Raw genomic sequence first — 21,226 nt, 5'->3', positions numbered from 1 at the left:
ATATGTATTAGCCGACATCTATCTTCTGGCTTCATCCAGAGGCTCTATACATAATCCCTCAACAACTGATAAAGCCATGAATAGTGTCGACTCTTATAAAATCGGGTGGATTGCTGCTCTTCCCATCGACCGTGCCGCAGCCATAGCTGTGCTTCATGAGCGTTATGAGGCGCCCGAAGAATTTGAGCAACACCCGTTCGACACAAACTCATACATTTGGGGCCGAATAGACACGCATTACGTCGTCATAGCTTCACTTCCTGCTGGTGTGCCCGGAACTTGTTCTGCAGCAGTTACAGTGGCAAAATTCCTCTCATCTTTACCTCATATAAAGATTGGCCTATTGGTGGGCATCGGGGCGGGTGTCGCTCGACCTGATCAAGGTCAGGATATCCGCCTCGGCGATGTCGTTGTCAGCCAGCCTCAAGGACGAACGGGAGGCGTCATCCAATATGACCTTGGAAAGGCCAAAACAGGACAAGTATGGGAACCCAAAGGCATTTTGAACACGCCTCCTTTGGTCCTCCTTCAAGCGGTGGCGGCTCTACAGGCAGAGCATGAGGTCAGCTCACCAAGGATCCCAACAACTCTCAAAGAGATGTACATAAACAATGCACAGTTGTGGGCGATCACTCCTCTAGTACACCGGCCCTCAACTCAAGGCTCAAAGTATATTCACCAAGGATTTGAGAATGATCGGCTCTTCAAAGCAACATTTGAACATGTTGAGGGTGATACATGCGCCAATTGCGATCCAGCCTATGAGATTAAGCGTGAAGCACGCGGTGCCGAAGATCCATGGGTTCATTACGGCATAATCGCTTCTGGAGACACTATAATTGAGGACGCTGCCACTCGAGACAAGATTCTAAGCGACGTCGGAGAAGGCATTCTTTGCTTTGATACGGTAGCGGCCGGCGTAATGCATAGCTTCCCTTGTCTCGTCATCAAGGGGATAAGCGACTACGCCGACTCTCACAGGAATGATCAATGGCAAAGATATGCCGCTGCAACAGCAGCCGCGTATGCAAAGGAGCTTCTTGGCTGGATTCCTGGAGGACAGCACCCGAAAATGCGATCAATCGATGAAATTTCTCTGCGTTAGTTTTCTCATAATCGGGTACTTACTTGATGGCATCCAAGAGCTCACTTGCTTATGTAGCAGATCATGTCCCTCCCGAGCCGAACAGGCATGTATCTCGTCTTTTTGAGGATCAGAAATCTGGCGATCAGAGTTTAGAAATGGTAGATTAGGTACCTCAACACTCGATGAACTTTTGGTCGTCAAGTTTGGAATAATGAGTCCTCACAGTCAGAAGGGTAGACCTGATTCATAGGCGGATCTTTATTTTTTCCTTTCCCAACTTGCTACATTACTTAGGCTACAGCTCGGAAGTGGTTCTTCGCTCGCGATCAGACTATATAGACATTAAGGGATATTGCTTGTAGGCATCTTACATTCCGCTTAGTTCCCACATAGGCACTTAGCGGATGCGATCAATACCAACAGGAAATTCAGAGTCACAGATTGCGCTACAGTGAAGTTTCCTGGGTTGCTTTAGATTCCCATACCTAGCCTGCGGGGGAAAGAGCTGAGAGAAGTATACAAAATATCATGGCAGGTAGATTAGCCGGGATGAATAACCAATTCATGCATCAATTCATAATTATCCAAGTCAAAACTATCCAAGTCAAAAACTATTCACCGATCAACCATAAACCTAAACCATCAATGATCAATCGTAACGTCAAATCTCAGTATCATCTCCCTCAAAGTTCAATAGCGTCACATGGCCCGACTCAAACCCCAGTGCAACCTTTCTTCCATGAATGGAAGCCATATATAGAGCCTTGCCCCACGCAAGGGGGCGATATCGGTCTGGAAACTTGACCAAGCTTTTGCCCTTCCAGTGAATGCCACTTCCATCCTTTTTTAATGTGCACGAGGCTGATTTCGGGCTCGTTGCAGGTGGCGTTCTAACGTAGTCATCGTTGAAATGACATCTACCTTTCCAGAAGCTCTGTTTTTGATCTTTAGGAGGCTTGATATCAAAGGCCTCTCTAATGTAATAGGGGCCAAGGTCTGTAAAAATGTATTGTGGGTCGTCCGGGTTCCATGTTAGAGACTGAAACCTCAAATTCACGTCGATACTTCTTTCGCATTCTTTGGATTCTATCTTCCAAAGGCTCAAATGGTCATATCCAGACCCAATAATGAACTCGGCGTCCTGCGAGAAAGAAATGCTCTGAAAAGCAATATGTCTCCCACTCCACTCATCTTCGAGTTGTTGGAGGTTATTTAGCGAACCATCTGGACTTAGATTCCAGATTTTAACAGTATCCGCGGAGCAAGCTAGCTGTGTCCCATCCGGTGAAAATGCCATGCATGTCGGTACCGTTTCCTTCTCTGCGATCTCGATTCGACGGGTCGGTGGCGTTTCCACTATTTTGTCTGTATTCGAGGATCCATGTAAATCCCAAATTATAATGCATTTAGTTTTGTCGTCTGACGCTGAAACTAAACGTTTCCCATCCGGAGAGAATACGGCACACGATACCACTCTTTCATGTCCGATAAGCCTTTGTCTCGGAGACCAAGTTGCTGCATCCCAAATAGTCACTTTGCCATCGGTAGAACAAGTGGCTAGACTCTCATCATCCGGCGAGATCAAAAGGAATACGTCATCACCATCGCCGTTGCTCTCGCTCTCGAACGAAACTTGGTAATTTCCTGTTACTCCATCCCAAATACATATCTTTCCATTGCAATCGGCAGTAGCAAAGAATTTTCCATTATGAGAAAATTTTACGCAGCAAATGGCATGTGTATGTCCATTTGTCTGAATAATACGTTTATTCGCTTCGTCTTCGAAAGCGGACGCATCCCAAATTCGGATAGTGCTCCAAAGCTCACGCTTGCCGTTTCGCTTGCCGTGTTTCTTGCCGTTGATATTGTGGAAGAGTGCCGCCAGGCTGAAATCTTTCGGAGAAAATACCATTGATTGGAAGGACTCCATACTTTCTGTATTGTCATATTGCATCAGTTCGAAGCCAAGGGGATCGAAGTGCCCCTTCTCGAGATCCCAAATACTGATAATCTTATAGGGCCACTTTCCATCTGCTGCTGCCAGTCTCTTCGCATCAAACGAGAAAGAGAGCTGTGAAACGCTGCACGTGAGATCGTTAGAGGTGTGCAATAGCTTTCCTGAATTTATGTCCCATATTTTTATCGCGTAGCTGTCATCAGTTCCCTCACCAGGTTTCCCTTTTTCCAATCCAGCTGCTAACCACTGACGTGCCGGTGAGAATGCCAAGCTACAGATATCCCACGTATCATCGTGAAGCTTATGCAGAACACGTTTCTCTGTCTTCCATGCCCAGATCTCTAGGCCTTTTTTGGACGCGATTGCAATTTTATCATCTCCCAGTAATTTTATAGCCCGAATCGGGTGCTGATCTTCAGGAAGGGGATATAGGTGCTCTTCGAAAGACGAAAAATCCTAAATGAAGATGTTGTCGTACGCCATGGCGACTAACTGCTTGCCATCTGGAGAAAATGTAAGATCTTTAAATTCGAAGGGATATCTTTTCTCTCGTTTTCCCTCAATGCTGGCGCGTGTGGAAAGGTTATAACCATCTATAGCACAACCATACGTTCTCGCTAACTCGCCCGAGGCTGAGAAGGTGATGTTGTCCATAGGTGTCCTAGATAGAGCAGGCGTCTTAAGTATTCCAATGCAAGTACCAGTATATGCATCCCATATACATATGCCAGCATTCTTCTCCCCAAACAAAGACGAGGGCGAAGCGAGAAAGCGGCCATCTGGGGAGTAGGCGAAGCAGCAAACCTCAGTGGGAAACCGGATGTTCAGTACCATGTCGTTGACATTGTATTCCGTCGGCGGGACATTCAACAGCTGCGGAAATTCTTCATTGAGTAGCTGTAGTCTGAATCCATTGCCAGGGTAGAATAGAAGAGAATCCTTTGGCCTGACTGTGGATTCATCGTTTCGGGAATACATTGGGTAGTCCGAGCTCACGTTGTCGTGGAAAAGATGGAATCGCACAGCGTCTAGTACCTTGACGATAATATCATGAAACCTGGTTTTTTGATTGATAAAACTCTAAAATATTTTTGTTAGAAGACTTTTATCAAGGACACTCCCCTTTCCCCCAAAAGGCAATGAGAGAAGGGGGGATGAGTATAGCTGAAGGAGACTGAGGGCTATAACTCACTGTAAGGTAATCCCGAAGCCTTAGGAGATGCCTATTTGCTCGTGAAAATGGGTGTTTAGTCTTGCTCATCGCACTGAGCCACAGAGTGAAGCCGCGGTTCAAAAAGTCCATCAGTGCGACATCAAGGCCTATATTAATGTCGTTGGACACAAATTTCGACGACAATAGATGCTTGACCCAGTGTGAAGAATCGCAATAAGATATGTTTTTAGAAGCGTTGGTTTCAGAGTCCCTTGATACAAGCGTCTTCAAGCATTGAAGTGCAATTTCAGCGTGTCTCTGCTGTGTCACCTGGTCGTTATGATCATAACGCTTGAGTAGAAACTCTTTGGATAACCGGTGATTAAAATAAACAATATCCTCTCGAACTTCCAAAAAGAAGATGAATCGTTTCTTGATCAACTGTTTTAAGTTGACGCCCGCTGGCAACGGGGCAAGACATCGGAGCTCTGAGATCGAAAGCGGCTGGTAAGCGGCTATCATTGTTGTAATAATTTTCTCGAGATATGGTTCTTCTTTTGCTGTAAGCTTCAGCTGTTCATATCCCCGAGTGTATAAGTCTTCGATCTGTTCTCCAAATGTATCCAGTAAATTTTCGACCCGTGCTTCAAGTGTATCCCCAAATCCCAAGGCAATATCAGGATCTTTCTCCAAAATGTTGCACGCAAGCTTGATCCATAGAAGATTTTCTTTCGATTTCTTCAGCAAAGCAGTTTCAACTTTTTGGCGAAAGGAATCCTGGATGCTATTTCTTCTGAAAAATGCATCGAGTTGAATGGAAATAAGGTTCATCGCAGGCTTTTCCAATTCGATTTCCATTTCCTTTTCCAATTCCTTTTCATCATTCAAATTCAGTTCATAAGACTTGAAGGTGTGGGGAACCAAGTCCTTGTCGAATGATCTGCAGGAAATAATCCAATTAATTTCTTCTAACAGTTCGATAGTGTTAAACATCAACTCTAATAGATTTTCGAGTTTTGGAGCCGTTTCATCGTCGTCGGGATTGAAGCAATCGTCTAAGCCGTCAATAACGATATATATTGAACGAAACTTTTTCTTAATTTCGCAACATAATGTACCTATCATCATGTCGGGTGTTGGTTCAGCTAACCGCTTGAGCTGCGAAACTACCGATGAGATACAATCTTCAATTGTATTTCCATGATTGAAAAAGTAGGTAATCACTCCAGTACCCTTATCATTGCCTTGTTCGAGCGGTATTCTCATCATTCGTCTGGCGAACTGTAGCATCAAGTTTGTCTTGCCACATCCTGGCTCGCCGGTTACCAACAGCAGACGGTCCTTTTCTTCAGAATGGCTGTGGGACGTTATTCGCTGAATCTTAGGGTATATGGTTTCGAGATCCTCCATTTCGAGTATGTTCCAGTAGCCATTCGGTAATTTGGGTAGGTGACCTTGAATCCCGATTACGTTTGTAAACACAAAGATGCTTGAACTCAACTCTTTGAGGTCATTCGGAGAAAGGTCTTTGAAAATAGATGATTCAGGCTTCTCATAGCCCAGCAGTCTAAACAGATATCCACAATCCCTTAGTATTGGAAAATGACAATGGGACACCTAATGATGTTCTCGTGTCAGCCTTTGCTAGATCCATCCTCGTATGTTTGGTAAGCTGTCACTCACAGGATCATATGCTATTCTGGTTTCGTGCCCCGGCTTTCGAGCATCTCTTTGATTCGACCACCGTGAAGCAAAGATTCGAACTTCTGAGCCAAATCGTACCATGCGTTACCAATATCCTTTGTGGGGACATTGGAGCTAGTAAAGAAGTATCCCGCTATCGCATTTTCTAGGGAATTGAGAGCTATTGCACACTCAAGAAAGCTGCTATCTCCATCTTCATGACCTGAGAAGTGATAGAAGAGGTATTGACGGAAATTTTCTGAAAGAAAAGGAACGAAGAAGATAAAGTCTTCCCTTTCCTTATCCGCAGCAAGATATGGGGGCAAAGGGTCGTCGTTGCCCATGATTTACAACAAATTTGTAAGTCAAATAAAATTTTCTCGATGGGTAAAGTTGTCCTGGCTAAACAAGCGGTGATCTAACGCCTTTTTATATACCACTCACCTCGCTGAAGCTCAGTTCGATGGCCAAAGTCATCAGACAGAGGTAAAATTGCAAATTCCTGAGACAGCCAATCAAGATTCCCATCGTACATTACAATCTCAATACTCTACAAAGAGTCCATCTGTACGATGAAGCCTCATCTTGCTGATTGGCGAGGTCATCATGTTTGGACAAAGAAGACTGTTGTCGGCTGATTAGCAGAGTTCCACTGTCGAAATTGCGTCTGCTTTGTTTGAGTGAATTGGCCCCCTTGATGGTTTCCGATGACCTAGTTCAGAACAACGAGACTTGTCAGTTGGCTGATTTGTTTGATTGGAACAAGCATGTCAGTCAATCGAAATTATCAAACTTGGATAAAGAGAATCTGATCAGCCGCGCTGATCCATGTCCTCTGTTACATACCAGCTGGCGGGCTTGCACAAAGCCGTCTTGTCAAAAAGACTCCACTGCAATTGGTCGCCATCATTTTGTTGGATCGCAGCTACCTTTGTTTCAAACAAACAAATTCTTGCCAAAAATATTTGTAACACATTAAATGGGAGGTGAGTTTGGCGCTTCTTTGAACCCTTAGTAGATGAATCTTCGAAGCCAAGTAGCCTAATCCTGCTCAGATTCCACAGGATGAGAATCGTGACTACAACATGTATTTCCATATTGAAACAGCCGTACAGATTCTATTGGCCTCCGTTCCAAGTCAGGAAGTTTTTGCAACAATTGGCCTCAAGTGGCAATATTGTCCAAAGAGGGTCACTCTTCGGCAGACGAGGAAGTAATCACAAAGAAAACGATTTGCTTTTGGGCTAGTTGGTTATGTTTCCCGCTCCTCTTACTAGAAAGGTGCTCCATATGTTTTTCTATCGTGTTTGAAAGTTCTTTTTGGACAAAACCCCCCGGCTTGCAATGGTCGCGAATCTCAGCATCATGATAGCGTGGATGATCAAGTTCTTGATCTTGACCTAGGCGCTATTTTACAGTCGTGAGAGCCGTCTGTGATAATAGACCACGGCAATCACGTTGTCCAGTTCAGTTCAGTGGAAGCGAGAGAACTTGTGATACAGATGTAGTGTTCGATACTTGAGAACGTACACATTCCCATACGACGAGAGAGAAATTCGAAACTCGGCATTTTTACATTAGATCAATGCATATTTTTCTAAAAATCTCCATTCATTTACGCCTGAATTAATACAAGCATACAAACTTCCCTCAACAAGTCTGGCAAATATCTCGGCTATGGCCAATTTGATCATGCACTCTACACTGTCTCAGGAACCTCAGCCTTATGTATTAAAACTTCAAGCAGGATAATATAATGGTGATATGCCATCAATAATATGTGTAGGCACTGCGCAGATGCGCCTCATCAAGGCCACGTAGCCCAATAATGAACAATCATCGATGATATGCAATCCCTGCCATATAAGACTTCAGCGGCAGCTTGAGCGGCGTCAAAGTACCAGATCAAGGCACATTTATTTCACCCCAACAGTTACTATATTTCAATATTTTGTATCTTCTAAGGATTAGTCGCCTACTTTCCCGAGTTTAGCCATGCATACTGCTCATACAGCCAACTCTTCAATATCAGGCCATGTCTCTTGCAATAAGCAAATGACAAGCGTCTGGGCAAGTAGATTCTCTGTACGAGGATGCCGTGATGAGTTGATTCCCAAGGCTCGTAATCTTATGGTTAAAGAGTTGAGAGGAATATACAGAATATCGTGATAGATGGATCGACTGGAAGAAGTAATAAAATTATTCATCAATTCACAGCTAACAAAGACTCAAAGTCAAGAAATTATCCATCCATCAGCCGTAAACATTGAACAGCAATCTCAATGTCATATATCTATGTCGTCATCTCCCCTCAAAGTTCAACAACATCACATGGCCTGATTTATATCCCATTGCAATCCTTTTCTTGCGAATCCAAAGCATCCATATACCGTGCCAGTGAGACGGGAAATAACTGGATGGAAACTTGGCCAATGGCTTACCCTTGCAACAAATCTCAAGTTCCCTCCAATTTAATGTACACGATTCTGATTGCCGACCCGATGACGTTTTCACCATATCCGTCCAGTAGCCATCATTATATCGCATCGGTTTCGATGTTTCAGCCTTCGTATCAAACACATAGCCGATGAAAAAGCGTCCAAGTTCTGTAAAAATATATCCCGGATCCCTTGCATCCCATCTTAGAGACTGAAATATCATCGGCACATGTCTAATCAATATTAGGAGTTTTTTAGATTCTATCCTCCAGATACTCAAATGCCCATCTCCAGACGCAATAATGAAATTGGCGTCCTGTGAGAAGAAGATACGCTCAGAAAAGAAGGGGCGCTCATTAAAAGCATCATATGCAGAGTGCAGTTGTTGAGACGCATCTAGTGAACCATCTGGCTTCACGTTCCAGATTTGAATGGCGGCACCACCTCTCACGCTGCAAGCTAATTGTGTTCCGTCTGGTGAAAATGCCATGCATGCTCGTATAATACCTTTCCTGTCGAATGCGTTCGAGCGCTCGAACTCGGCCTTAATCTGATGTGCCGGTTTCGTTTCTGCGATATCATACTCGTTTAATAGATCCCAAATTCCAATGGTTCCGTCGTGTGACGCTGACGCCATGTGCCTCCTATCTGGAGAGAATTCGACGCATAATATCTTGTCTTGATGGCCGATAAGTTTTCGTCTCAGAAGCCAATTTCCTGTATTCCAAATGGCCATCACACCATCGGTAGAAGAAGTGACTAGGCTCTGGTCGTCCGGCGAGATCGAGTGTAATTCACAGCCCTTGCTCTCAATCGAAATCTTACAATCTCCTGTTTTCCCATCCCAAATACATATATTTCCATCGCGATCTGCAGTAGCAAAAAACTCTCCGTTATGTGAGAACCTTAAGCATTGAATAGCACAGGTATGCCTGTTTATTTGAGTAACAGAGCCTTTCACTTCGTGCCGAAAGGCGCAAGTATCCCAAATCCGGATCAGGCCGCCGGTCAATACTGACGCCAGACTGAGATCCTTTGGCGAAAATACTACTGATTCAACGTGTTTCGAGTCTTCGAAGTACTCAATTCTTCTCATATTTAATCCCTGAGGATCCGGGCCCATATTCTCAAAGTCCCAGATTTCGATAGAATCCTTGTACCCTGATGCCAGCTTCGTCTCATCAAATGAGAAAGAGATGGATCTAATGCCAGGGTTGTGGCTATTCAGGGTATATAATTCCAATCCCGAGTTTGGGTCCCATAATCGTATAAAACTCTCATTCTGTGATGCAGATGCCAACCACTGATGTTTGGGTAAGCTTTCCAGGCTAGTAATATCCTCTTTGTGGCCGCGAAGTATATGAACATTCTCCGCCGTCTCTTCACGCCAGATAGTAATAATGTTGGAGGATGAAAATGCAATTAATCCATCTCCCAAAAACTTTACACAACTAATTGTGTCTGGTGTATTGATTCGATATTTGTGCTCTTCGAGAGACGGTAAAGCCCAGGTCAAGAAAGATTTACCGTTGGTTGTGGCTAATTGCGTCCCATCTGGTGAAAATGTAAGACCCTGTAAATCTCCAAACCTGTAATATGGTCTGTCGAGGTTTTTGCGGATCATCTTGATATGTTTGCGAGTGGGAAAGTCCCAAACATCAATAGTATTAAAAGAAGTTAGTGCCGCCAACGCCCCCGAGACTGAGAAGGCGATGTAGAATAGTGAAGCCATCAGGAGCCCGAGTCTGGAGCTGATCAGTCTTTGTACCATTATGGATATCCCATATGGATATTTTTTTGTCGGATTTCGAATATGAGGCGAGAAAACGGCCATCTGGGGAGTAGGCGCAGGTGAGGACCTGGGACTGAGGGTGGAGGTTCAGAGCTATGTCTTTCATCTTGTATTCCGTCGCTGGCTTATTCAACAGCCGCGGAAAGTTTTTCTTGAGTAACTTCAATCTGAAGTCTTCATATGGGTAGAATAGAAGACTATCCTTTGGGCTGACGTTGCCCATGTCGTAACTGAAACGAAGGAACCGCATGGCGTCCATTACATCGGCGATAATGCAATCATGAGGAATGTCTTGCTCAACTTGTTTACTTTCACATCCCTAATATTTTTCTGTTAGAAGATTCTGATTGCGCACCATCCCTCCAACCGAAAGAGATCAGGGGAGTAGTTGGTTAATTTTGAAGAAGGTGCTTCGAGGCCTGACCAAGCCGGGGGTTATAACTCACTGTGAGGAAATTCCTAAGCTGTAGAAGATCTTTGCTGACTCCTGATACTGGGTAGCGGATCTTCTTTATTATATCGAGCCACTGAGTGAAGCCAAGGCTCAACACGTCCGTTAGTGCCCCGAGACCTGTGCGCCTTGCATAAAGATCTCCAGATTGTGACTGCGATATCAAAAAGTGTTTGATCCAGTGCGAAACAGCGTAATGAATCGGAAGTTCGTCAAAAAGGTTGCCGGAAGAACTGCTTGAAGCAAAAAAGTCCAAGCATCGAAGCGCAATTTTTCCATGTATTTCCGGCTTTATCTGACCAACGTGTTTCTCCATCAGATACTTCTTGGCTAACTCATGACTGAAGCGCACAATATCATCTTGAACTTCCAACAAGAACAAGAATCGCCGCTTGATCAATTTTTCCAAGTCAACAGCATCTGACAGCTGGACAAGAAGTCGGAGTTCGGAAATCGCAAGTGGTCGGTAGGCGGCTGCCAGTATAGTAACAATCTCCCCTAAATGTTCATTTTCTTCTGCTGTCAGCAGCAGCTGTACCTGCAGCAGGTTATTGAAGCGAACGTATAAGGCTTCAATTTTCTCTTCAACGTTCTCAGCTATGTGCATGGCATATATAGGGTCTTTCTTTATAATGCTGCACGCCAGCGTGATCCAGAGAAGGTTTCCTTTCGATCTCTTCATCAGGGTTTTTTCAAGATCTTCCCGGGAAGGATCTGGGATGCCAGTTTTTTTGAAAAATGTATCAACCTGCATTGAAACAAACTTCTTTGCAGCATCTTTCAATTTCTCATTGTCACTAACGTCTGCTAGTGTATAACTAATGCCCTTGATGGCTGTGGAATTTCTGAATGATCTGATTGCAACAATCCAGTGAATCTTTGGTGATGAGTTGATAGTGGTGGCAATCAGCTTGAACAAGCTGGTCACACCTTCACTACCGTACTTGTCTAAACCGTCCAATATGACGTATGTTGTATTCGTATTGTCTTGGGAAAAATTGCCCAATGTTTTGCTCAAATCGTCGAAGGAGGTGTCCTGTTTGGGCTCAGGTGAAAGTGGGAAACCAGCATCATTGTTCCCTTCGAGTTGCTCCCGCAGTGATGAGAGGCAATCTTGAATTGTGTTCTTATCCTCAGAAAAATGCGTAACTACTTTATGAGGGTCTGAATGGGCGTACCATCTTCTCTTCAGAAGTAGTTTGGCGATATGTAAGAGTAGGTTTGTCTTGCCACATCCTGCTTCGCCAGTGACCAACAGCAGACGACTTTTTTCTTCAAAGCTATCGCCTAAAGCAAGCTTCCCAAGACAAGAAGACTCCCACAAATCAGGCTTAGTAGTGGCATCCCGCAAATCTTTGTGTATATTCCAGTAACCGCTCGGCAGCCTTTTCAGGCAACATGAGTCTTGAAGCATGCAATGGACTTCATCGCTAAGCTGTGAGATTTTTGAAGTCACCGTTTCGCAGTCATTTGGATATATATGTTGAAAAATGGAGTAGTTGTTAGATAGAATACCAGTAATCTCCAATTCGTGTAGGAATGAATATAGTTGATCATCGCAACGGATACGAAGCCGTCCGCGGGACCTAAGCTAAGTGAGCTTTAGTGCTGGCTTTTTACAGGATGCGTCCTTGAGAAGATTAGTATTACTTACAGGTCTCATGGCTTCTGCAAGATGCAAACGTTTCTTGGATTCATCTTTCACCTCTCTCGTCACCCTGAGTCTTGTCGCAATACGGGAGACAGTGTTCTAATGTTGCTGTAGTGTCAGCCTTGGCTAGTTCCATCCTCATTACATATTACTAATCTTTAACTTACATTATCATCTACAGCATCTCTTAACAGTTTAGCCTTGTCATAGGCCCAGGCTTCCCAGGCTTTTTGCAGTCGTCCAAAGTCACAGAAGGAGACAATATAGCCAACCAAATCGCGCAACGAATCGTGAAGAGGATTCTCAAGATAGTATCCAGGGACAGATGCCACCAATTTATTTTCCAGCGTGCTGAAGGCCGTTAAACAATCGCGGATGATGCGTCTTTCATCTTCAGAGCTCGAGGGTTGACAGCGGAGGTGTCGGCAGAAAGCGTCTGAAAGGACATAAAGGCTATTCACCAAAATAGATACTTCCTTCAATGGATCCTCTCGGGAATATGGTACTTCCGGCAATGAATCCTCTCGCAATGAATCCTCTAGGGAATATGGTGCTTTCGGCAATTCATCCTTTGGGGAATATGGTACTTTCGGCAATTCATCCTCTGGGGAATATGGTACTTCTGGCAATGGATCATCGAGGGAATGTGGTTTTTTCCCCAATGGATCCTCTGGGCGATATGGTGGGGGGTCCATAATGTATGCAGACTTGTAAGATGCAATTTCTCTCGGAGTTTGACGTTATCCCTCTGGACATGAGCTGAGTCGAGGCCTCTTTATATAACTCCGACCTACAAAACTGCAAGTTCCCGCGACACCCAAATGAGACGACGCCATGTTTGGACAAAGGAGCCTGTTGTGAGCTAGTTGGCGGAATACTAGTGTTCACATCGCGGCTTCTTTGTTTGAGTGGATCGAGTTACCTTGATGAGTTCCGACCTGATGAAGAAATTTGATAGGTAGTTACCTAGTAGTTAATTCATTTGAGTGGCACAAGCTTGCCGGTTAGTCGATGTTGTCAAAGTTAAGGACAAAGAAGCCTGTTGTCCGTTCACAGACGATTGTTCACAGACGAGAGTTCAGAGTTAGATTGCGTCTACTTTGTTTGACTGAACCGTCTGCTTTGATAAGTCCAAACTCGGTATTTCAGACCAAAGAAACGAATCAGCCACACTGAACCATGTCCTCTATTGGATTACGTCTGACGAGCCTACACAAAGCCATCTTGTCAAAAGAACACCACTGCAATTCATCGCAGTCATTTTATTGGATCACGGGCTACCCTTGCTTCAAACAAAACAAAATTATATTACATCTCAATTCCTTTTATCCCTCTTATACTTGCCCACCTGTTTCGGCTGGCTACCATACGACCTCCTCGCCTGCACCTTATCCCGTCCCATGCTGGCGCCCAGCGTAATGTCCACGCGCGGCGGCGTGGGGAAGCCGAAGCTCTTTGCAATCTTGGCCAGGTCCAGCTTCTGCACGTCGTACACGGACCGCAGGCTGTGGCTGGCGTAGGCGTGGAGGTAGGACTTGAAGGCGTCCTTGGCGCTCTGCTGCAGGTAGTAGTTCTTGCCGATGAGCTTCTCGAGCTGGGACTGGACGTTGATGATCTTTTTGCGGGGGAACTCGAATTCGACGACGGGGACGCGGGCTGCCTTGAGGTAAGACAGGAAGCCAACCTCGTTGGGCTATCGGATTATTAGTCGATGCTGAGTCAGAGTTGTGTGGATTATGATCGTACCTGAAGGAAGAGCAGACTTCGTCCCTTGGCATCAGTGCCTCGGGCAGTTCGTCCCACGCGGTGAATGTAGTCGCGAGTGTTGTCCGGAGGGTCAAACTGAACAATGAAATCGACAGCGGGAATCTAGTTCATTCGTCAGCAACAATTTTTAACTCAATGATGAGCCAGCAAAACACTCACATCCAAACCACGAGCGGCAACATCGGTACAGATAAGAATACCATGAGGCGCATTGCTAAACTCAAAGAAAGTGTTGGTCCGCTTCTGCTGCTTCTGCTTGCCGTGCAGATCCAAAACCGGGCAGTCAATGTAGTTCAACAGCTCAGCGTAGTATTTGACAGAGGCACAGCTGCTGAAGAAGACAATGACCTTCTTCTTCTTGGCCTGCATTTTTCGGAGGAAGGAGAACAGCAGCAGGAAGCGCTCGTCGCCTTCGCAAAGGACGTAGCCCTGCTCCAGACCATCAACTGTGCTGTGCTGCTTCTCCTCGTCGACGTTGATGTATAGCGGCCCGGGTCGCAGGGAGATTCTGGCAAGATCCTCTGTACATCGCATTTAGTTAGACACGTGCGTTACAACAAGTGTGAAGAAAGGCCCAAAAAATACTCACCAACTTTGGTTGTCTGTGTCGCAGAAAACAGCATAGTCTGTCGATCCTCGTTTGACAGAACCTTGACAATCTGTCTCATTTCATCCTCGAAACCAACCTCCAAAATTCGGTCCGCCTCGTCAATGATCAAAGACTTCAAGTTCTTGAAAACGAATTGAGTGTTGAGAAGGTGGTCGAGCAGTCGGCCAGGGGTAGCAATCAAAAGATTGACACCCTTGGTCAACTTTTCGACCTCTGCTCTTCGGTTTGCTCCGCCAATGACGATACCATATGTCTGTGAGTGGTGCTTCATCAGCTCGCGTGCGACGCCGAAGATCTGGAGCGCGAGTTCTCGAGTCGGGGAGACGACAATGACACCGGTGCCGTTTCGGGGCTTGAATCGCAGGGAGCTGAGAATCTCAATCGCGGGAATGAGGAATGCGAGCGTCTTTCCGGAACCTGTCTTGGCGGCACCGAGAACGTCCTTGCCGGCAAGAAGAGGTGGGATGGCCTGTTTGAGAAGCAGGTTAGTACATGCTGCGCCATTGGAGATGGAAATTGGTTAGGTAGACTAACGCTGCGCTGAATGCTAGTCATCTTGGTGAAGCCCATCTCCTGGATCGCCTTCATCGTCTTCTCGGACAGCTTGAGGTCTTCAAACTTCTGGGAGTCGGCCAGCGTCGATAGTATGGGCGCAGAGTTGTTGGGTATGACATCTCCATCGGCGTCTCTGGCGGCGGGCTTGTCCGCGAGATCTGATCCGGCATCTGATTCTCTATCCTCATTGCTGTTCTCATTCTCCTCGTTTGAGACAGCCTCTTCTTCCTCTTCCTCTTCCTCCTCCTCCTCTGCTACCTCATCTTCAACCTCGGGCTCGACCGGTGGCGGGGGATTCTTGGACTTTTTTGACTTTTTCGTGGCATCAGCAGCAGCCTCAACCTTGTTCCGCTTGCGCTTCTTGTTCAATGTGGCGGCATCCATTGTGACGTTGTTGGTGATTTGGCGATGCTCCAGGCGGTTTGTAATGGAAGGCTCTGCAGCAGAAATATTTCACCAGCAATCAGGAACCGATAAGAAAAAAAAAAGTTGCTAGTCTGCGATTTGCAAAAATCGGTTCCCACAGTGGTGGGGTTGCGCCACAGATGCCGATGAGGCTAGCAAGACACCAGCCACAGTTGGTTTGGCCCGATGCCACAAGGTACATCTGCTTTGTACCGTGTAATTGGAAGCAGGTCACCATTACCAGAAGCCGTTGATCATACGGAGTACAGTCCATCATATTAGGTGATCTCGTAAGACGGCACCAAAAGATATGGTTCTTATTCAAGATTAATAAACAGCTCCTTTCCTTCTTCATTATATATTCATCATCATTCCATGTTCATTACAATCGACTCTTGGCCGTCAAATACGTTCCTCCCAGCTTGAGCATCTCAACCGCCTCCTCCACCATCTCAGCAACAATCTCCCCAGCAGGCTGAATCTTCTCAATCGCGCCCGCAACCTGTCCCATCAAGTGCGGAAAATCCACATCTCTGCCCTCGTCCAAATCATGCTCCATCGGCACAATTCCCTTGTCGCACAGCGCCTTGATCTCGCCAGGTCGGTCATGCCAGCTCTTGATGTACTCATTCGCCCTCATCCGCAACGGCCGTCCTGTAATCACCAGCGTCCTCTCCGTGCCTTCAAAGCCGCAAGTCACGACGGCCTCCTTGGCGGCCTGGCTGCACCCAGCTTCCTCTGAAGCCACGAAGCGTGTGCCCACCCACACGGCCACCGCTCCCTGCATCAGCGAGCTGGCCAGACTTCGTCCATTACGGATTCCTCCCGCTGCAACGACGAGAGCCGTCGAGCCCTTGAGCATGGGAGGCTTGTATTTCCTCGCTACGTCGACGACGGCTGGGATCAGCACTGAGTTGGCAATGTCGCCTGTGTGACCGCCTCCCTCGCCACCCTGGGCGCATACAATGTCCACGCCGAGATCCAGCGCCTTGACCGCGTGTTTCGGGTGTCCCACCATGTTCATGACCAAGATGCCGTTCTTGTGAAGCTTCTCGATGATGTACTTGGGTGGTACACCGACGGCACTGACGAACAGCTTGGCGCCACTGTCGATGGTGATGTCAATCAGCTCGTCCAGCTTGCCGCCTGTGTAGTCGTGATTCGTCTTACGCGCATTGCCTCCGATTTGTGGCAGCGCCAAGTCGACGCCAAATGGCAAGTCTGGGTTCTTGAAGTTTGCCTTCATCTCGGCAATGATCTCGCGGAGCTGGTCAGGCGTGTACTGGAACCCGCCAATGACACCGAGGCCGCCCGCATTGGACACCGCTGCAGCAAGGCGACCTCCCGAAGTGCGCGCCATACCAGCGAGGAGGACGGGATGCTGGATACCCAAAAGGGTGGTGATGGGAGTAGTGATGGGTCCAGTGGGCGCCATGATGATGATGGAGTGAATGAAAGAAAGGGAGTGATGGTGATACCAGGTGATGTAAGTGACAGTCGTGATAGGGTACGACACGATATCCGACCGCTATGGATAGGTAATCACAGAGCAGTCTACAGTGACACAGAATGGAGAACAGACGGAGGAGGAAGAAGCAGCTTCCAGCAAGACATGCCCCGGATTTGTACTTGATAGCACGGGGAATTGATCCTTGACGCTCCCTTCTGGGGACATGTAGGCCTACGGAATACGGAGTAAGGTGGCCCCCAGCCCGTTAATATTCACTAGCTAAAAGATGGAGGACCTGCGCTGGTCCCTAGAAACGGCACGGCTACGGCTGCGGTAGACGATTCGCGGGGAGGCACTTTGCGGGGAAGCGGCCGCTACCGAGGTATCAAGTGCGGCTGTGAGACGAACTGCCGTGGCATTGGGATTAGCTGCATTTTTATAAAAGATAATAGCTGAAGCTGTAATGGATATTAACGGCAATAATTGAAATGCACAAGTGAGTATTTGGATCCAAAGATAGCAACACAACATGTGGACTGAATAGTTTCCAACGTCTTCAACGTTTGGGCGCGGCGGTGGTAAGTGAAGCCGTCCTCTATAACATAGGGCCATCACTAAAGCACGACTCATATCTATCATCAGAAAAAAAAATTGTGTGATTCATCATTCATCATTGTCGTCAATCGATATCAGTAAAGCCATGTCTGCTTCACGTCATTCCCACGCAAAGCAGCTCCCAGGCGTTGTAAATGTTTCCCCAAACCCCGTCATAACAATAAACTGTGACATCTAGATATCCCATGTCAGTAATACATATGGCCTTCAAGGCCAAGGCATGTCCCAGCCAGCTAGGTCTCGGCAAAGCTAGCAATCAACCCCAAAACGCTCGAGTGTATTCATCCAAAATGTGGCAGCCGCGCAGGGACAAAAGCGCTCTGGACAGGCGGTGATGCCCTATCCTTTGCCCGTATCTCTAAATCACCTCCGGATAACCCGGAATCGTGATGTGCCTCGTCGTCACTATCCTCGTCGTCGTCCAAGTGTATCTCGTGCGGCTCTTCAGTCAAATATTCGTCGTCTGCCACATCTGCTGGTTTCGGCTCTGCTTCCGTTTGCAAACCTCGATCCAGCGCCAATTGAGCTGCGGCCTCTTTCTTCTTTGCCAATTCTTGGTCTTCTTCTCTACCTAGACGCTCTTCTTCCAACTCCAAGTCCTTCAGTGATGGCAAGGGTTGAGCATCTTGTGTGGGGTCCTGAGTTACCTGGCCAAAGATTGCCAGGCCAAGCGAATCTTTTGACGCAACCGAGCCAAGTGTTGTCCTCGAAACCGTCCTGGAGACGGTATGCGCCGGTCGCTTTCCTTTGCTACTCGGTGTTCTTCCGCTCATGGCGCTGCTCCTATCGTCTCTCCTAATCATGTCATAGGTCACATCGTCATCGAGCGCCACTGCATCCTCATCGCCTTCACCGTCGCTTGGGAATAAATCGCCACGAGAGCGATAGGAATCCGACGTCCCACCCGATCCCGTAGTACCGCTCCGCTTCCTTGATCGGGACGGTTGTAACAATCTCTCGTGGTCCGAATCATCTTCCGCCCCCAGCAGCGGCTGTGACTCGGTGTATTCGTGTTTTCTGGTACCAGGGTGTTCCTGTAGATCTGCCGCACTAGGTTTATATCTCAGAGTGCCACCCATTTTCCAGGGGAGTTTGCTCAAAAAGCCAATGGGTTGGGTGCTGGGAATAATGGTGGGGTCTTGTTCGCTGTTTTTCCTCCTGGCTCCTCGTGTGCCGTAACTCATACCCCTCTTACGTCGGGGTTGCTCAACGGTCTCGCCTCTCCTCTGGCTCCCAGAGCCCGCCAAGAGACGATCCCAGTCTTCCCCTCCCCAGTTGCCCAACAGGCCGCCGCTCTCCTCTTCACGATCCCAGTCATCGTAAAAATTAAAGCTGTATTCTGTCCGTTCGCGAGCGCGCTCTCGCTGCCGTCGAAGGCGCTCTTCGGGATCGCCCAGACACACGGTTGTGCATTGCTCAATGGCCCCTCGTAATGAGCCCAGACAAGGGTTGATGTACTGGTGCTGGAAGGTCCAAATGCCGGCGGCGGCATTCTCAGTCACCGTCTCTGCATCGTGTGTAATCTGGTTCCAGCGCTGACGCAGACGCGGATCCTCGAGAAAAGCCATTGCTGGCGGCGGGCGGGATGGTTGATTTATGGCTCTGGGAAATCGTGCCCAATTGGTGACGTCGCAGACATGGGACGACAACGGACGGCAAGATTGCTAAGAACAAGCGGCACGCAACGGGCACATCAGTGTGCCATCATCGGCGGGCAATTGCTGGCAAGGCTGAGAAATACGCAGGCGGCTTCTCGCTCTCGGTAGGTGTCACGATTCGCACGATGTTTGCAATGTTGGTGACGAGTTTGAAACAATGTCAAGTTCAAACCTCTCGGTGTTTTCGATGAATTAGGCTGGTCAAGCCCTCGATGAAACAGGTTGAACAAGGTGGCACGTGCAGACCATCCCAGCTTATGTAACGCAGCTTGGCTTGGGGTAAAGTGGGCATGATGGCATGAAGCTCTCCACATTGTTGTTAGTGCACAGGCTACTGCACTTTATTACCCTTGCTTTTTCCTGGTGGCTTGAAGACAGTTTGGACGCCATTTGGAGAGATGCAAATTATACGAGGCAGGGCGTCGGTTGCTGAGACGGCACATCCTAGATTCATGACCTGCATGTGCCTTGGGGTGGTTTCCAGTAGCACGATGTCTCATGTTAATCCGGGCATGCAGATGCTGTAAGTACAGTGCATTGCAGTACATGAACGCCAAGTGATGTAAGGAGCATGATTGAGCAGACAAGGGAATATGCGACAAAACAACAAAGCATTTGTTTTGGTACACTGCATAAAATTTAAGTTTCATTCCTCGTGAAACTTTGTCAATCAGAATATGAGAAAACAGGGGCAGATAAAGAAAGAGTGCAATCCAATGTTGATGCTTCCTCGGTACCTGACTTATTACACTAATGCACTATATACTATCAGACACACTCTTACGAAAAGCTAAATAAATTAACACACTCTTGGGAAATAATACCCGGTTATCAACTATCATATTTCCTCTCATATCAACAACATACAGAGCTTCTCCTAGTTCCACCAGCTCCATCAAAATAATGGTACAGTGCTCAGGTCCCGCGGTCCAATATTCGGCCTCTTGTGAATACTCTCCTTGGACTCTCCACTCTGCACCCGTCTCAGCATATCTTCAGGGTCAAAATCCACACCAATCGGGTTCTCCACAAAGTCTTTCGACGTCATATACGCATCCTGCTTCTCCAAATCATCAAAGGCGTCGATGAATGTTTCCAACACGTTGCCATCCGGGTCGCGGTAGTACATGCTAATGGTGAGCCCGTGGTGGACGCACCAGACCGGCGTGACTCCATGCTCCTTGCGCTGCGAGTATGCTTTGAGTAGGCCCTCAATGTCGTCAAACCCAAACGCAATGTGCTAGAAAGAAAAGAAATAATTATTAGTGACATTGCTACTTGGTCAATTTGGCGCTGTAATGCGTACATCGAGACCACAGGACTTTGGTGGCAGTTTTTGCAGATCTGGCCGCGAAACGAGAGCAATGCGATGGTGCTCATCGTCGTAGGTGATGAAAGCGACCTGGTCGCTCTCAACTTGAGCTTTTCCGCCTAGGAAAGTCTTGTAGAATGGGGACATTTCCTTGAGGTTGCCGGTGCGCAAAACCACATGTGCCAGCCTCGAGGGCGACGTGATGAGAGGAGTTTCTTTGGTTCCGTTGGACATGTTGAGATAGATGGTGGTTGTTCTAGAGAGATTTGGATGAAAAGTAGACTGATTGATGTATGCAAAGCTCAGAGAGTGTTTGCTATATATATATATATATATTTGCATGCATATTAGCAGCGTCTTTTAAGTAAGACCCCTAGATGGGATACATTTCACGAGGTGCATGTGAATGAACCATGCCCCTATTTTTTTTAATAGCATAATTGCGGAGTTTAATTCTACCAATAACAAAAACTCTTTGTTCAGTATCAATTTGCCTTGACCATTTTACAGTACGCTGAGCCTCACTCACCTTGTAATTCCGGCCCGGAATTACACAACCTCAACGGCGGAGAACTGCCGATTTTTATAGTCAATCATATATGACATCATTATGATCTCTTTTTCTATGAGTTTAAGTATTTA

At 46.8% G+C, this 21,226-nt stretch overlaps 7 protein-coding genes across 7 annotated transcripts; 1 reads left to right on the top strand and 6 right to left on the bottom strand.

Annotated features, from left to right (window-relative positions):
* Positions 1-41: 41 nt before the first annotated feature.
* M431DRAFT_505779 (hypothetical protein) lies at positions 42-1,587 on the top strand. Its single transcript, XM_024918693.1, has one exon. The coding sequence runs from the start codon at positions 77-79 to the stop codon at positions 1,103-1,105; it is 1,029 nt and encodes a 342-aa protein (XP_024777918.1). The 5' UTR covers positions 42-76; the 3' UTR covers positions 1,106-1,587.
* Positions 1,588-2,318: 731 nt separating this feature from the next.
* Positions 2,319-4,022, bottom strand: M431DRAFT_77488 (hypothetical protein; the record flags this gene model as incomplete). The annotated part of the gene is made up of 2 exons (XM_024922580.1): positions 2,319-3,481; positions 3,635-4,022. Coding segments are annotated over 2 exons (1,551 nt in total), but the record flags the coding sequence as incomplete, so codon positions are not given.
* Positions 4,023-8,084: 4,062 nt separating this feature from the next.
* On the bottom strand, positions 8,085-10,357 carry M431DRAFT_548798 (hypothetical protein). Its single transcript, XM_024921270.1, has 2 exons — positions 10,021-10,357; positions 8,085-9,899 (listed from the first exon to the last, which is right to left on the bottom strand). The coding sequence occupies exons 1-2, from the start codon at positions 10,331-10,333 to the stop codon at positions 8,182-8,184; spliced, it is 2,031 nt and encodes a 676-aa protein (XP_024777916.1). The 5' UTR covers positions 10,334-10,357; the 3' UTR covers positions 8,085-8,181.
* A 3,170-nt stretch (positions 10,358-13,527) lies between these two features.
* Positions 13,528-15,177, bottom strand: M431DRAFT_77510 (hypothetical protein; the record flags this gene model as incomplete). The annotated part of the gene is made up of 5 exons (XM_024922585.1): positions 13,528-13,905; positions 13,959-14,081; positions 14,139-14,500; positions 14,569-15,058; positions 15,124-15,177. 5 exons carry the CDS (start codon positions 15,175-15,177, stop codon positions 13,528-13,530), a joined length of 1,407 nt encoding a protein of 468 aa, XP_024777915.1.
* Positions 15,178-15,845: 668 nt separating this feature from the next.
* On the bottom strand, positions 15,846-17,379 carry M431DRAFT_505777 (hypothetical protein). Its single transcript, XM_024918692.1, has one exon. It carries the CDS (start codon positions 16,982-16,984, stop codon positions 15,932-15,934), a length of 1,053 nt encoding a protein of 350 aa, XP_024777914.1. The 5' UTR covers positions 16,985-17,379; the 3' UTR covers positions 15,846-15,931.
* A 143-nt stretch (positions 17,380-17,522) lies between these two features.
* Positions 17,523-19,444, bottom strand: M431DRAFT_505776 (hypothetical protein). The gene has a single exon (XM_024918691.1). The coding sequence runs from the start codon at positions 19,180-19,182 to the stop codon at positions 17,896-17,898; it is 1,287 nt and encodes a 428-aa protein (XP_024777913.1). The 5' UTR covers positions 19,183-19,444; the 3' UTR covers positions 17,523-17,895.
* Positions 19,445-20,167: 723 nt separating this feature from the next.
* M431DRAFT_492467 (hypothetical protein) lies at positions 20,168-20,818 on the bottom strand (the record flags this gene model as incomplete). Its single annotated transcript, XM_024917011.1, has 2 exons — positions 20,168-20,512; positions 20,579-20,818. 2 exons carry the CDS (start codon positions 20,816-20,818, stop codon positions 20,168-20,170), a joined length of 585 nt encoding a protein of 194 aa, XP_024777912.1.
* Between the last annotated feature and the right edge of the window lie 408 nt (positions 20,819-21,226).

Source organism: Trichoderma harzianum (genome assembly GCF_003025095.1).
Source record: "Trichoderma harzianum CBS 226.95 unplaced genomic scaffold M431scaffold_3, whole genome shotgun sequence".
NCBI lineage: Eukaryota > Fungi > Ascomycota > Sordariomycetes > Hypocreales > Hypocreaceae > Trichoderma > Trichoderma harzianum.
Note: the sequence above shows the minus strand (reverse complement) of the source record. Positions and strands in the feature narration are given on the sequence as shown.

Bases quoted from the DNA above. Each gene is read 5' to 3' on its own strand.
- M431DRAFT_505777 (XM_024918692.1), bottom strand. From the start codon at position 16,984: ATGGCGCCCACTGGACCCATCACTACTCCCATCACCACCCTTTTGGGT.
- M431DRAFT_548798 (XM_024921270.1), bottom strand. From the start codon at position 10,333: ATGGGCAACGTCAGCCCAAAGGATAGTCTTCTATTCTACCCATATGAA. The intron at 9,900-10,020 runs GTCTCGGGGGCG...ACAGGTTTGGAG, and splicing joins TATTCTACATCGCCTTCTCA to ATTTACAGGGTCTTACATTT.
- M431DRAFT_505779 (XM_024918693.1), top strand. From the start codon at position 77: ATGAATAGTGTCGACTCTTATAAAATCGGGTGGATTGCTGCTCTTCCC.
- M431DRAFT_505776 (XM_024918691.1), bottom strand. From the start codon at position 19,182: ATGGCTTTTCTCGAGGATCCGCGTCTGCGTCAGCGCTGGAACCAGATT.